General features: G+C 43.7%; 1 protein-coding gene across 1 annotated transcript in view; it reads left to right on the top strand.

The window, feature by feature from the left end:
• The window catches only part of CMYA5 (cardiomyopathy associated 5), a 74,775-nt gene that overhangs the window by 30,952 nt on the left and 27,058 nt on the right, over window positions 1–16,765 (top strand). The window contains exons 7-9 of the mRNA XM_044445921.1: window positions 1,752–1,870; window positions 14,056–14,205; window positions 14,758–14,904. Coding sequence (XP_044301856.1) covers window positions 1,752–1,870; window positions 14,056–14,205; window positions 14,758–14,904 — 416 coding nt within the window. The remainder of the gene's footprint in view (window positions 1–1,751; window positions 1,871–14,055; window positions 14,206–14,757; window positions 14,905–16,765) is intronic.

Below are 16,765 nucleotides of genomic sequence, written 5' to 3'. Positions count from 1 at the left end.
TTACACTTATAGTGTGGCTGACTGGATCTGTGAGCAAGAGTGCTCCTTTAGGGGTTGAGGATATGCTGCAACTTTTTGTTGGACATCCCACTTCAAAAAGGGAACTCATTGTCCAGGATGATCCTATTTGAACAATAATCCATTTGCTTGTATATACATATATTCTAAGATGATGAGCCATTATATTGCATAAACATCATTTCATGTCCTTTGATATTTGTTCTGTCTCAGAGTTAAAAATATATGCTGTCCTCCCTGTGTAACAAGCTCAGCAAATACAAGCTAATTACTTCTAATCCATTTTGCTTTCATTCCCCCTTCTTTTTTGGGGGGTTGTTAGCTCCCCATCACCAGCTGTTTTATATTTTATCTTTATAATCACATAGCCTCCTGGATGTTACTGTTCATTTTCCAGTGCATTTAAAAATACTTCAGATGTTATTGGCCATCCATTTGAACCCCTGTATTTCTCACGGAGCTTTTTTTGAACTCAAGCCTCAAATGTCTCAGTGCTTCAGAGCTCGGCCATTATGCCTGACATACCTTTGATTACAAGTAGAGTTTCCAGGTATGGATGGGCACCTTGTGCCTCTCCAGAAGTTTCGGTCTGCACCATCCTCCCTCTGCTGGCAGGGCTAATAGGAGCTGCTGGCCAAGACATCTGGATGACCAAATTTTGCTACTCACTTCCCTTAAATTTTACACCAGCAGCAGAGGATTTGTGACAGCTGTGTCTTCAGTCAACTGCTCACCAGTCCTTTGCCCAATTTTTTCTGTTTGCATGAGTAGGGTAGGAAATTAACTAAAGGTCCTTCTTATTACAGCAAGAGAATCCAGAGAGGGCCTCAGGGTTATAAAAGTGAGGAGATACAATGTTCACATCTTCTGCTTCAAAGCCTGTAAATAAGGTGGCCACTTTACAGGGACAGTCCTCTATTTTAGCAGCTGCTCAAGGACAACCCCCTATTTGAAGGCATCCTCTATTGGATGTGCTGCTCATTCTCCAGTCAGATTCAATTCTAAGGGAGAGCTCAGGAAACTTGAGGTTGCCCATCTATAGCAATCGTCTGGACAGCTCACCTGGCCACAGCCTTTCCCACTACAATGCAATGTATGCTTGTTTCTGTTTAAATTACAGTTGCTTTTTCTAATTTTGCATTTATGCATATAAATTAGCTCATGCAAATCTTATGTAAGTCAATGCTCTCTTTTGTTCAAATTGGTGGTGCATTCCTCTTTTTTGGCAATGCACAAATGGCCACCCTACCTATGAAGGAATAGGAAAGCATTCCAGGCTGAGACCTACCAAGCCAGTTTCCAAAGTATGCTCTACTTCAGGGATGAGCAACTTTTTTTTCTGTTGAGGGTCTGGCACTTCTGTGAGGGTGCTGGCTGTGGGTAGAGCCAAAGGTAGCAGTGGGTCCCTTTACTCTTCTGCTAGCTCCTTTTCTTTCTCTTCACTTTTCTTCCCATGCAATGAAATGTTGGGGAAGGGACACAGCGCTCTTTCCAGAAGTCTGAAAAGATTGCACTTAGAGGACTTCAGAAATTAGGCTGAAGTCACCATGTGCCCATCCCTGCCCTACTTGATTTTAGAAACAGTCCCTTTTCTATGATCTTTTCTAGACATTAAAGAATAGGAATCTCGACAAGTCAGGGTTTTCCAGATTATGCATGGTTTAGAGAACTGCAGCTTACAGGTGCTATTAAGATGGCCTTTAAATCAAGTGTATATGTTTTGCTTCACCTAGGTTACTCTCTGCAGTGGAGGAAATTATCACTGTGGAAAAGATGCCTGCTGCATTCTCACAGTTTGAGCATTATGCAGGTGGCTCAGCAAATGCTGACCAGACCTTAACACACATGCCTGGTAAGAATCTGTGTAAACTGTTTGGTGTGAGGCTTGAAATTGTATGAAAACCTTTAAAAATGGAATGCATTTGAAAAAGCAAATTTGGTGCAGCTTGCATGTGCATATAATTAGTAATCATCTGAGTCTAAAGTGAAGCCTGATTGTGTCTAAGTATTTGGATGATGAAAAAATGGAGGAAAAGCAATGAAAACTTGTTCATACTGAAAAGACAAGTCACCTGCAGATCTTCCTTACTCATGGTAAGCAAACTCCAGAGAGCATTTGCATGCATTATGGGGAACAGCTGAACAAAAAAGCCCAAGTAAGGCCACTTTTTGTGTTTCCACACTCATGCGCAAAACGGGAAGATAAATATGTCCCCTGGGAGCTATTCCTGCACTAGGAATTTTCCCTAGAAATACAAACATGGAATAATCAGCCAGACTTTAACAAGCCATTACAGTTTGTTACCCATTCTGTGATTTATGTGCCAGAAGGATTTGCCTAATTACCCTGAGAAGTATAGTTTGTTATATTATACGAACCTGGCCAGGATGGGTGGCTTGTTGCCATGGGTAATAGGCCACCCAGAACTCATGGGCACCTCATGCTAGGCAGCCCTGATTTAAATAATAAATCTATTTCTATTAAATAGTTTTTATATATATTTTTTAATTTTATTAATTATTTTTATTAAATAAGTCTAGCTTTTTTGCTAGACACACCCAATAGGCCACTAGGTTTGCCATGGCTTCTTCTGCCTCTCCTTCCCCTTCAGTCCTCCAGCTGGCTCTGGCAGCCTAGCAGCAGATTCAGAACATGTCTTTCTTGCTCCCTTACCACAGCAGAAGCCTTTTCATGATTGTTCCACTGAATGTTCAGAATGCATTTTGCCCATCAGAAAGTTTTCCCATCCTTTCTCTGCCCCATGCCTCACTGATAGGTGACTATATTTCTACTGAATGCTAACCTGCCTGTGCTGCTTGTTTTGTTGGTTCTTTGGAATGGTTCTCACTCTGTATCCTCTCCCTCTACTCTTCAACTCCCTGCATAGCAGATTTTCTGCTGAAATCCTCCTCCTCCCCCCTCCTCTCCTGCTCTGCCACCCATCCAACTATAACAGTAATTTAACTTTACTGTTAAGTTATATCGTTTTATATTATGTTATTTATGATTGTGAGCCGCCCCGAGGCTTCGGCGAATGGGGCGGCATAGAAGTTCCCTAAATAAATAAATAATAAATACCATCCTACCCCCAACTGTGCAAGAGGACCCCAGCATGCCACAACTCCGCAGAAAATCATTTTGAGAAACAATGGGTATTGATGGCAGCCCTTGGCATAATACCCCCCCTCAAGAATCTAGTTTTCCATTGGAAAGCACACTTAGGCATCACCTGTATGGGGTTACTGTTGGGGTGGGTTGCTGATTGTGATTGGGAAATGCAAAGAATTGAATGTGTGACTTGTGTGGTAGGGTGTAATTATATGTAGAAAAGACAGTTTTGAGAAACTACAGAGGCACTGAAGCTTATGCGAGGAAAGCTGTGCTTCACCAGATATTTATACAGAAGGGGTGTTCCTATGGGAGGGAGGGAGGGAGGGAAGCTACTTTATTCTACATTAACAAGAATAACACAGACTGACACAGAAAGTACTTGTTCAGTTGTAAGTTCTTCTTAGTGACACTCAGAAATAGCTGAATAGATTTTTCTAGCTTCTTCCTCAGTTGCTGGCTCAGATACTGGAATCAAGAGAAGTGGTGCAGTTTCATTTGCTTGCCCATTAATGGCAATGGCATCCTTTTCAGCCTTTGGTTCTGGTAGCTGAGAGTTATCCCAAGGCCACATCCTGCCTTGACTCTTACATGTTGTGCAGAACGCACCAGGTGGTTTGAGGTCGTCTTTCATATACAGAAGTGTATAGAGGGAGCACTCTGATGTGTTTAAGTGGCTAATGGGTGCTCTGTAGGGAGTCTAGCATGGCTATGTTAGCTGGTAAAGCTTCTCTGTGTGCCATCCTTGGAGCCTGGCCTAATACAGTAAGTCATGGTTGAAGTACGGCTGCCTTCTATACAAGAACAAGGGGGTGCATGTGGAGGCCATTTACCATAGTGGGAGGGACACAGCCCTGATTAATCCGCCTGCAGATAGCTCCTCTGCCAGAGTCAAGATTCAGAAGACAGCCATGCCATGGTTTTCCCCCAAAACCCATGGCTAAACATTCACAAATTTCTCTTTAGAGCCACAGGTACCTGGAGGACTGGGCTATGAAAGCAATTAGGCTGTAGAATTTCCCATACCATTCAGGAGGAGCAAAAAGACATACATGCAAGGAGTCCAGAGCCCCTGTTGCACAAGAGATCCCCAGTTCACCAAAACCTGCATGTTATGTCAGTGAGACAGAGCTTTTTCAGAATGCTCACTATCTCTCTGAAGATTTTGCACACAGTAGATTTTGCACCTGATTTGAAGGTTGTGATGAGGTGAAGGTACCAGATATTAAAAGCAAATTTGTACAAGGTCAGCCCAACATTTTTTACTGATATGGGTTTCTAAATTACAATGTCTGAACAGTGGATTGTAGGCATAATTTCTAGTGCTATGCTTTCACTGAGACATATGGAGACTTCTGTGAAATCTGGCACTATTGCAACCATCCCTGTCCAGAATCAAGGTTGACATGGCTTTGGCATGTAGGAGTGATCACCAACAGATGGCACATCTGCCTGCAGCTAACTCTTCCACTGTAACAGCAGGAACCATGGCACTGTGTTCTCCTCCCACAGAGGCTGGCATTTGTAGCCCCTTCAGGCTACTGAACCTTCTTGAAAAAGGCTCTTGATGCAGCCCCATTTCACTTCTTGCCTTCCACCAGTGGCAGAGATGCAGCAAGTGATGTTCAGGTGTTGTGTGACAGTGCTCAAGGACCTCATCTTGGCCATTGCAGGACTAGTAAGGGCTTTTAGAGCAATGCCATCTGCAGCAGAAATGCAGAAATTAGTGCTTCTTCTGTCTAAATTCCCTTCAAAGTACAGGACAGTGATGGAATCAGGCATGTCTCACACTGGTTTGGCTGCTGAGAAAAGAGGAGCTGAGCAAGAAGGTGGGGGCAGAGGCCTGAGAAATTGATAGCTTGAGCTGAGTTACCTTGATTGGCCCCTTAGTATAGGATGGGAGGAAACCAGCACCGTTAGGGTGGCCAGGTAGCAGGGAGTGGAATAATCTACTGCAGCTTGAAAACAGCATTCTCCAGCCTGTAGGCCACAGTGAGCAGGCTGTTCATAGACCAACTTCAGTGTTCATTCTGCTCCAGTACTTGCAGTGAAGTAGGTATCACTTCTCTAAAAGTTGAACTACCATTGTGTTGAGAATGTGGATTGCTGTGAGTGGGCAGCATTGACTGAAGAGGGGAAGAAGCAGAACAATTGAAGAAAGGGAAATAAATGTTTTTGAGAGCATCCAAGGTGATCCCATTTCAACCCCTCACCCCGCCCCAACACACACATTGCTTTCTAGTTATTTATACCACAACCAGTGCAAAATGCAGCTTGGTTCCTTCCGCATCAAATGCCTGCTTGCTGACTTGTGATCCTAAATTTTAAGTGAGCAGCTATACTTCCCCAATACTGCTGGCAATCATGCATCTAAAATGATAGTGAACCATCCCAGATACCCTCCAGTGGAATGCCTAGAGCACAGCAATGCCACACTCTTGAAAGTACATGAGGGAGAAACCCTCTGTGCTAATTTAAGTTACAAACAGAAAGGGAAGAAGCTAAGTGCTATGAGTTCAGGGAAAGAAGATGGAGGGTAGTGTGGCGCAACTGAGTAACTAAGCACCATCACCTTTTCCATTCTGATCTTCCTTTTCCATCTGAACCTCTATCAAAGACCATGGTTGGCAACAGCTGCTGACATCACCGAGGCACCTGGTCTGCCTCCTGCACCTTTTCCAGTGGTGGGAGTTCTGCAGGCTGTATACCTTAGCATGAGGTGACCAATGGATCCACTATAGGGCCCATCCAGAAAGAGAGGATGGTGAGTGGCATATTCAGGTCGCGGAGGAGAAACTGTTACAATGGCACGTAGGGACATGGCATCTCTGGAGCTTGTCCTTCGTGACCTTGCAGTGCTGTTGGCAAGGCTGCTGGCAAGCTTCAAAGTGCATCCATCTGCCTGTCAGTGGCTGCTGTTTTCCTTACTGTACAACCAAAAAAGGGGTTGAGGGCACCCTGCCTTCATGTACCAACTCGCCTGATGCACGGATACTAATGTGCTACCATGCAAGTTAGCCAAAAATTGGGTAGATGCTCACTGGCCCATCTGCTGTGTTCCTGTGCATACTCTTGAAAAGGCCTTTGGTGTGCTTCTCTGTCACTTCAGTGGGACTGACCAAGTCCCTTCCAAGCTGAGCCTAGTTGGTTTTATGCTTGTATGGAGATTCACTGCCCAATAAGTGTGGGTTATGGACAGCCCCTCTTCCATTTGTTCTTTCCTTGATTCTCTGGGCTCTTCAGTACATTGAATCCTCAGGCTGCACGTCTTCAGGTCTGTTGCACCTGCAGCCTCCTCTTTCCCAGCCTCCTCTCTGGGAAAGTCAGCAAAAGAGGGACCACTTGAGTCTGTGAAGAGGCATACCAAGTTGAGGGCTGGGGTGGGTGACCATGCTCTTGCCCTCACCAGAAGTGAAGAAAAAGCATCTCCATCCAAAGGGCTCCTAGCACTACCAATTTGAAAGCATTGGGCAGCTATTCTGTCTTTTTCTGCTTTACAGCTAATATCCCAGAAGGCAGAAACACAATGTAAAGTAACCTTGATAGGTTGGAGCACTGGCCTGAGAACAACCGAATGACATTTAAAGGGACAAATGCAAAATTCTGCACCTAGGAAAAAGAAACCACATGCATAGCTACAAGATGGGAGATACTTGCTTCAACAATACTACAAGCAAGATGGGTCTGGGAATTGTTGTAGATTACAAGCTGATGATGCTTCAACAATGTGTTGTGGCTGGGAAAGAGACAAATGCAATTCCAGGCTGCATTAATAGAAGTATCACTTCTAAATCATGTGAAGTGCTAGTTCTCCTCTACTCAACACTAATTAAGCTTCATCTTGAATACTATATTCAGTTTTGGGCACCATAGTTTAAGAAAGGTGCAAACAAATTGGAAAAGGTCCAGAGGAGGGCAGCAAAGATGATCAGGGGATTGGAGGAGACCATATGAGGATAGACTGAAAGAACTGGGCATATTTAGCTTGGAGAAGAGAAGGCTGAGGGGAACTGTGATAGCACTTTTTAAGCACTTGGATGGTTGTCACAGAAAGGAAGACCAGGATTTCTTCATGGTCATCCCAAAGTGCAGGACAAGGAACAACTTCCTGATTGTTAGAGCAAAATGACACTGGAACCAATTACCTAGGGAGGTTGTGGGCTTTCCCACACTGAAGGCATTCAAGTTGCATCTGGACAGCCATCTATTAGAGATGCTTTAACATGAAGCTCTGCATTGAGCAGGAGCTTGGACCTGATGACCTTATAAGCCCCTTCTAACTCGACTGTTCTATGGTTCTTTAGATCATCTATAGTAAAAGTTAAGAACCAGCCTACAGTCCTGCCTACAGTCCCTCCAAACAAGAAAAGTGAACAGTGGGCAAACTGGAACAGTAGGATTTTTTTTAATGTTATGGGCCTGATTATTACAAGAATTCAAACCTGGTGCAGGGAGTTGTGCACAGTGCAGGGTTTCCATGGTGTATTTTTTATCTGTTTGAACTTATAACAAGCTTTGTCACACAGACTCAGGCCACATAGCCGATTCAATGAAGTTACACCACTATACACCAATCTTCTAATTATTGCTAGTAAAGACAAAGCTATTGATTCTGGACTACAAGCATGGGAGAAAAATGTCCTTGAACACAGGCTTTTTTTTGCAATTGACTTAAGCCTCATTCACAGAATTTTAAAGAGCATCCAGATGACAACATCTCCCATTAGTAACCTTCCTGTGTTTTCCCATCATTTCTTCCATCATATTTCTTACCAGAATAACATTTGTTAAGGAAAGAAAGAGAATGGCTCAACATTGCCTTTTGATTGGTAGCACTAGGAATCCAGAACATCTGTGTCTTCAATACATTCCAGTTTGATGTGTACTGTTTGGATTTCTTTGAATAGGAAGAGTACCATATACTGAATATTTTTATCAGGTTGTAGAGATTATTTCTGTAGATGATTATATTTCAGGACATGCTGTGATTTTTGCTTGAGGCTAGGTTGTTACCCCTGGGTTTTCCAGCACCTTCACTCAGTTTTGCATGCTTGTTTGGTTGGAGGAAGAATTTAGTGCTATAAACAAAAGTGCTTGAAGTGAGGGGTTGGACATTTTCTCCTCAGTATTTCTTCCCCTAACACTTAATTTTAAAATGATAAATAATGATCTAGGGAATAAAATCATAGTGAAGACTCTCCCAACATGGTAATCTCTGGATGTCTTCAGCCACAAATCCCATCAGGCCCAGCCAGTATGCCCAATGGTGAGGGATTATGGGAGTTGTAGTCCACAACATAATCTAGTGTGTCATTCAGGAATGGGAATGGTGAAGTTCAGCATGGAGAGTCTAGGAGTGAACAGTAGGGATGTTGAAGAATTTCCTTCGGTCAGTGTTTCAGAGCAATGAGCCAAACTTCCAAACTAATATAAGGAACAGAATTATTTGGATTTCTCATTTGTCTACATTCCTGAAGTTTCTGTGCATATTGTCCAAGGCCAGAGGCATATCAATGTTACAGCTGGCCCTTGTGTTTTTAGAAACGGAGATCAGCCATTCCTTCTTCTTGCCAAAATACTTTGCCAGGTATAATCTGATAAATTCATCCAGACTGCAAATCTGCTTTAGGCAAAGAAGGCTTTATTTAAGAAGGCCTTTAGCCAGTGAGTCCTGGGGGTTAGCTGCTGTTTTTAACATTTTTTTCCATGAAATTGTTATGTTTTTATTGCATTTTAGTGTGCTGCTTTAATCCATTTTAATTGGTTCTGTGGGTTGCCTTGAGTGCCAATTTTTGAGATCAAGGCAGAATACAGATTAAATAAATAAACAAATCTCCATTTTGAGACTGGATTTATCCAAGCAGCAGATGTTATAACCACAGCAATTGGTACTGTCCTCACTTTGAACCACACTTTTACAAAATTGCAAAATATGGGCACATTTACTAGTGTTGTAATATCAATTACAGAAGCATAGTTATAAACAAGCCCAATCTTGGTACTTATGAAGCATCTGCAGATTTCAATTAGCTACCATAAATACTTTGTAAAAAGATGGGATAGAAATCAAACAATTATTTAACCCAATTGATGTGTCCCATCTAGAAAATGCCCTTTTGCAACTTACAGTTGCAAACTGAAGTTTATTTTTTGCACATCAACTTCACTTTATTGGCGTTCTTTTAAAGCATTGTAAATAGAAAAATGAATACAAAGAACTAACTGTACATATAGCAACATCTTGTCCAGGATCAAATTTTGTCCTTCTTTTCTTTTTTTACACTTTTTTTAAAAAGCTACTCTTGAGAGCAATGAATATTGTGGGTCCGCCCCCAGAGCCAGATGAATCCAGATGGATTCCTGAAGGCCCTGGGGGAGTTTCCGGTTGACAAGACTGGTGCTCCTGTCGAGGCTCTGGTTGAACTATGGAACGGGGAGATGACTAGGGCTGTTGACACGATTGCTCCTAAGCATCGTCTCCCATCGGGCAGAGCCCACTCTTCTCCTTGGTATACACCTGAATTGCAGGCGATGAAGCAGGCTGGGAGACGGCTAGAGCATAGGTGGAGGAGATCACGGGATGAATCTGACCGAACACACTTAAGAGCCCATTATCAGGCCTATGCTGTGGCGGTGAGGGCGGCGAAAAAGAAATTCTTTTCCGTTTCCATTGCCTCCTCAAAATGCCATCCGGCGGAGCTTTTTTGAGTGGTACAAGGCCTGGTCCGCCCTGGCCCTAAGAAAGATCTGGTTCCACCCTTGAAGGCCTGCTGTGACAACTTTGCCAAGCATTTCAGGGAGAAAATCGCTCAGATTCGTCATGAGCTAGACTCTACTAGTGATTCAGAGGCTTTTGGGGAGATACCAATGTCGCCGTCTGGTCCAAAATTAATGGATGAATTTCAGTTAGTGCGGCCCGATGATGTGGACAAGGTGCTTGACGAGTACGTCCCACCACTTGCCTATTGGACCCTTGCCCATCTCGGTTAATAAACAACGCCAAGCACGGGATTGGGATCTGGATCTTGGAAGTGGTTAACGCTTCTCTGAGGGAGGGTCAGGTACCTGCCCCTTTAAAGGAGGCGGTAGTCCGACCGGTCCTGAAGAAAGCGTCACTGGATCCAGAGATGGCCACTAAATATAGACCAGTGGCCAACATCCCGTTTCTGGGCAAGGTGTTGGAGCGGGTGGTGGCGGGACAACTACAAGCACTCTTGGATGAAACTGATTATCTGGACCCATTTCAGTCCAGCTTCAGACCCGGGTACGGTACTGAATCTGCCTTGGTCACCCTGTACGATGACCTGTGCAGGGAGAAGGACAGGGGGAGTGTGTCCCTGTTGGCTCTTCTGGACCTCTCAGCGGCTTTCGATACCATCAACCATGGTATCCTTCTGGATAGGCTAGTGGGATTGGGGGTCAGAGGCGCTGCTTTGTAGTGGTTCCGCTCCTATCTCAATGGCCGATTCCAGAAGGTGGTGCTGGGGGACTATGGCTCTGCGCCATGGCAGCTATGCCATGGAGTACCGCAGGGGTCCATTTTGTCCCCTTTGCTGTTTAATGTCTACATGAAACCGCTGGGAGAGGTCATCAGGAGGTGTGGGCTGCGGAATCATCAGTATGCTGATGATACCCAGCTCTACCTCTCGTTCTCCACCAGTCCAGGTGAGGCAGTGGCTGTGCTGAACCGGTGCCTGGCCGAGGTAATGGGCTGCATGAGGTCCAATAAACTGAAGCTCAATCCAGAGAAGAGGAGGTCCTGTTGGTTGGTGGATCAGGCTTCGGAGAGGGTGAATTCAACCTTGTCCTGAATGGGGTTGCACTCCCTCTTAGAGACAAGGTTCGCAGCTTGGGAGTACTCCTCGACCCAGAGCTTTCACTAGAAGCTCAGGTGACAGTGGTGGCGAGGAGCACTTTCTTTCAGCTTCGGCTGATCCATCAGCTGTGCCCCTACCTGGAGTACGACTGCCTGGCGACAGTGACACACGTGTTGGTGACTTCCAGACTTGACTTCTGTAATGCGCTCTACGTGGGGCTACCCTTGAAGACGGTCCAGATACTTCAATTGGTGCAGAACAGAGCTGCCAGGTTGCTGACGGGGACTGGGCGTTGTTCTCATATAACCCCAGTTCTCCGTCAGCTCCACTGGCTCCCGAATGAAGTCCAGGCCCAATTCAAGGTGTTGGTGATGACCTATAAAGCCCTAAACGGCTTGGGTCCTGGTTACCTGAAGGAGCGCTTATGTCCATATATGCCCACCCACCCCCTGAGATCTGCGGGAGAGGCCCTCCTCCGGGAACCCTCCGTGGAGGAAATTAGGAGGGTGAGTACTTGGAGGAGGGCTTTCTCTGTGGTGGCGCCCAATCTATGGAATGCGCTCCCCAGAGAGGTCCGCCTGGCCCCGTCGTTATTTGTTTTTCGGCGCCAGGTGAAGACCTTTTTATTCAAATATCATTTTAACTGTTAATAGTATTTATTTATTGTATTCTTTGGCCAGGGCGATTTAATTTATATTGTTAATTTATATTATTTTAACGAAGTTTATTTATGTCTGTGAACCGCCCCGTGGCTTCGGCGAATGGGGTGGCATAGAAGTTTCCTAAATAAATAAATAAATAAATAAATAAATAAATAAATAAATAAAAATATTGGTGTCCAAAGCAGTTTTCAATGAGTAACTTTTTAAAATGTTACAACTGCACATTGTATTTGTGATGACAATAAAATCTGTCAAAATTACTCTTTCCAAAAAGGGTCATTTACGATTTGCACCTAGGCAGACAGTATATAAGCGTAATAAATCTTATATGAAGAAAACAACTTCTCCCCAGACATGGAAGTGCTTTCAGTTAGAAACAAACTCAAAAATGTTGATTCTGTTGGTTCGGCTGAAGGGAATTCTGTTTCAGGGAAGCTCTGAGGGGACTGAATTTCCCCTGGTGGCAGCAGTCCAGCGGCAAAAGGAGCAGGGCTAAAAATACCAGCCTATTTTAGCTTAAAGCTCTTAAGGCCGGTAACTCAGGCTCAGGAAGGCATTTTAGCCTTTTAGTACAGCAGTAGGGAGAGCCTTACAAAAGCCAGTCAACTGCCGAGGGGAAAGGAGTGAGCTGTTTGGGAAGGCCCCTGTGCCTGCAGGCCAGCCGGCCATGTTTTTGGGTCAAACGGCAAAGATTCAATGCCCTTGTTACATGTAGGATGCTGAATGCAACCTGCAATCTAGCAGTCGTTGCCTAAGGACATCAGTGGGCTGCAGAGAAGCACAACACAAGGGACTTAAGTGGGATCCTTGGCTAGGCATCCCCAAGGCCCAAGAGTGCTTAAGAGCTGAGGAGACTGGGTTTGTTTTACTCTAAGTGGTGAAAATTAGCACCAGTGGGCCTCTCCTCGCCAGGCCTTGTGCCTGCCAGGAGACACCAGATTCAGCCATGAATGTCCTTCCATCACATCTCGTTCTGTTCCCATTCCACTGTCCTTTAGGAAATGGCAGGCTTTTATATTCTGTGGAATAATTGTGTTTTCAGCCTGAGTAAGGCTGAAATAATCTAGTTTGTGTTCAGAGATGAGAAGAAGGAATGTTTTTGAATGACAGGCAGCTCTTTCCTTAATCACACAGAATCTGCTAGTGTCAGCATTTGCTTTGTTTGTGCCACTGGAGTTCATGATTGCATCAGAAAATAATGGGAAAAAGAAGAAAGCAAGTTTTCTGTGTGGCTCTCAAAACCCATGTCAAATGGAAATCTGCCAAGATAGGGGCAAAAGGAGAGGATTTTTCCTTTGTTCTGTCAGGCCATTTCACATTCAGATGAGTGTGTGTGTGCGTGTGATTGATCCATGCTTTCAAGAAATCTCACTTCTCATTGGTTTAGTTTGGATCAAGAGCTTCAGGCCTCTGGGGTTTGCATGTTTAGCTGGGTCATGTACAAATCCTGTTGACCCTGTGGTGTCCCCAGAGTGGATCAATTATGGGAGGCATCAAATACTTGAGCATGGGGAGGGAGGATGCTCTAGTCTAGAAATGTTATACCTCTGCCAAGCAAGAGGGTTTGCAAACTATGGCTATACATTGAACTTGCATCTTCAATTTGCACATTGCATTTTAATTTTTAATAGCATATCCTATTGCTTTTATATAATAGCACAGTAATTACCCACAGTAAAAGTTAAAACAGATATTACTTTAATCCTTGTCTAACTGCAATATCTGTGTTCATTTTTACTCCTTGATAGACTTGGGGCCTCCGATCCAGATTGAGATCCTACAATGTAGGGGCTGGGTGCCTTAATTCAGTGTGCCTGATCCAAATTGGTCCCGCTGCACCTGTTCTAGAGCAAAACTGTGGGGGAGGGGGGCAGGAAACAGCACGTCATGTCCAGCTTTAGACCAAAGTAATGTCTTTCTTGGCTCTGAATTACAATATCTTGCGTGCATCACAGGAATCCTTGACAATTAGACTAGTGTAAATCTGCTATGTATATGTTTGCAGTGTATAGATATGCCCTGAGGACCAAATCACATGTCACACTATTCACACATTTTGAAATGTGTGCATTTTTATTTTGAGGGAAATGCATTTACACATCATCTATGTCAGAGTCCCAGAAGAGTTTCCATCTGAAAATCATCCCCCTCACCCTTTTGCAGTCTGCTTCTCAAGGTGATACTTACTGCAACTAGTGCAACTTTGACCCTCAGTATACATGTTTAAGATGTATTCTAATGGCACTTTCAGAAAGAGGATTTTGCAGATGCTACGAGGGCAGTGGCTGTCCATGTAGTGTTCATTATTAGTCCAAATAAGTTAACAGGATCAGCATGGTATTCCCTCATCTTAATGATAAACTCCTATATTAGTTGGTTGCCTGCTGGTACATGCTGTGCTTAACCGTGAAGTGTGTGAATAACAGATCCTGTGTGTGCTTTCTTCCAGTGCCACAAACACCTAAATTACAACCCCAGGATCCAAACTCTGCTACGAGCACATCGATTGCAGTGTACTGGACTGTGAATGAAGATGATGTCATTGATTTCTTCCAGGTTTATTGTATGGAGAAATGCCCAGGAAACAAAGAGCAAGGTGGTATGTGAGCAATTCTTTCTTGCAGCCAGAGGCAGGGTGCAGGGTGTGCGGAATGGAGGATGAAGCATTTATTGAATGAACAAGCAAATGAATGAATGAATGTCATATGGAATGAAAGACATCTTAAATATATTACAGTAGCCTTTTGCAATCTAATCTCTTTAGTTGCGTTGGATTCCTAGCATCCTCCAACCAGCATAATTTTGATTATAACACATAAATTTACAGAATGCAACATAGATAGGCATAACTGAGGTCAAATTCTCAAGATCTCAGTTTCAATTTGTGTATCAGCAGCTGGAGAGATATGAGTAAAAATAATGTGACTAGTATAATATGAAGAAGAAGAAGAATTATGATCTTATTCTTTCAGACCCCAAAAACCTTTTGTTTTGATTTAAAAAATCCATCTGAGTATATTTTTCGACTGCATGGGAAAAAAATAGTTGGGTCATAAGAAGGCTGAATGTCCCATTTCTGGTTACCTGTTGCTTGTATGCAAACCATGCAACCGATTTCATGAGAGCATTTCTAATTACTTCCTTGCTTTAGGCCTAGTAGAAGAATATCGTGTCACTGTGAAGGAGAGTAACTGCATATTGGAAGATCTGGAACCTGGGCACTGTTACAGCGTGTGGGTTATGGCTGTGAACTACACAGGATGCAGCTTTCCCAGTGAAAAATCCACATTTAGAACTGGTAAGTACCTTGGGCTAAGGGAGGCCATTTTTCTCGTATTTCTCTGTAGGGAACTGCAGGTTGTGCAGTGGTTTAAACCACTGCGCTGCTGGGCTGGTTGACCGAATCTGCACAATGGGTGAGTTCCCATTGCTCTGTCCCAGCTCCTGCCAACCTTGCAGTTCAAAAGCATGCAAATGCAAGTAGATAAAAAGGTACCACTTCAGTGGGCAGGTAACAGCATTCCGTGCACTTTGGTGTTTAGTCATGCCGGCCACACGACCACAGAGACTGTCTGTGGACAAACGCTGGCTCCCTCGGCTAGGAAACGGAGCTGAGCATCGCCCCCTAGAGTCAGGCATGACTAGACTTAATGTCAAGGGGAAACCTTTACCTTTACCTTTTTACTGAGGCAAAGGTCTCTAGTAGGATGTGTTCTGTATTTGCACCAATGTGAGTTTGCCCTTAAGGATGATTCAGAGACCTGGATTTCTTTATAGGGTGGGAGTAGGCTTGTGACACCCATCCCAGGGACCCTGCTCAGGGACCCTGCAAAAAGCCTCTGTTCTCAACTGTGTGTGTAGCTTGTACCTACACAGAGACTATATAGGCAATCGAATGAGCGCATGTACATCTGGGATCAGGAATTGCCGTGGCAAGCTTACTATGCACTTTCCCATGTGTGGTATTCCTGTATGCCCTGGGTTTGTGGACACATAGAGCACCAATGTTTCTGATGTTACAGTCACCTAATGAAGGAACATGCACGTGAGAAACAGCCCAGTGATTTCAGTGCAGATTACAATTAGCCACACAGTGAAGCCATCACAGGGTCACTGTTCTGCTTCACAGCTGGTTTCACTTGCACTTTTCCATGCCAACTGTGCAAAAGGCACACAAAAGGAAGTTTCACACTTCCACTGCAGCCTGAGTTTTACGGAGGGAGGGACTGCTGAGAAGGGAACAAAACAAATGTAAGAACAAAGGAAGACATGGGAATCAAGGTGACCCCAGAAAGCTTGTAAGAATGCTCAGTGTGTTTCAGTCACAGATCTTCTTCAAGGACCAAGGGTCTTTAAGTGTCGCGTTCTGATTCAGCAGGAAAAGCTCATTCAAGAACATTAAGTAAGCCAGTTTGCTGCATCAAAACGAATGGTTGAAATTCTGGGCATTCTACATAAATGATTACTTTTTAGCAAATGCCTGAGGCCTGCCTGCTTGCCCTTCCCTTGATTCTTCTTGAAATAGATCTGTCTTCTAGCTTTGCTTTAAATTACTACATTGCTGCTCTTATTATGGACTGCCTTGCATCTATCTTGGATATGGCAAATAGATTTTAGTAGTCCCTCAGGGTGCCTGTGGCAGTTATGGACATTATTATTCCATTCTGGAATGGAAAGGGGTAGAGGAAGAGGCAGAGAGAAATATATCTATAACTTCAACCTAGGAAATGAGCTATTCAAAAATGTCATTTTATACAGTTTGCATCTTGCATTTTCCTGCATGTATATTTTTCTCTACTTGTGTGAGATTTAAGTCTGGGTCATAAAAAACAAAACTCCAGAATCCAATTTAAGCACCTCTGTTGCAAGAACATCCTGGGAATAGTTAAGGAGCTAAACGTTACCTGTTGCTTCAGATGTGCTCTTCCTGATGTGCATTCAGAAACCATTAAAGGGTTGAAATTGAAGGTGCAGAAAAGTATACCGTTAGTTAAGGCAAACGGCAAAAACACCTCAAAATTATATTGCTTATAAATATTAGCAATATAGATTGCTGTTCACTTAATCATATAAATCCTGAAATCTACTTAATGAAGTTTGCAATTGTGCCAAATTTCAAACTGATCTGATAAAAATAGACATTGGTACAGCAACTTCAA

This window comes from Varanus komodoensis, unplaced genomic scaffold, assembly GCF_004798865.1.
Source record: "Varanus komodoensis strain SLA01 unplaced genomic scaffold, ASM479886v1 scaffold5, whole genome shotgun sequence".
Classification (NCBI taxonomy): domain Eukaryota; kingdom Metazoa; phylum Chordata; class Lepidosauria; order Squamata; family Varanidae; genus Varanus; species Varanus komodoensis.
Note: the sequence above shows the minus strand (reverse complement) of the source record. Positions and strands in the feature narration are given on the sequence as shown.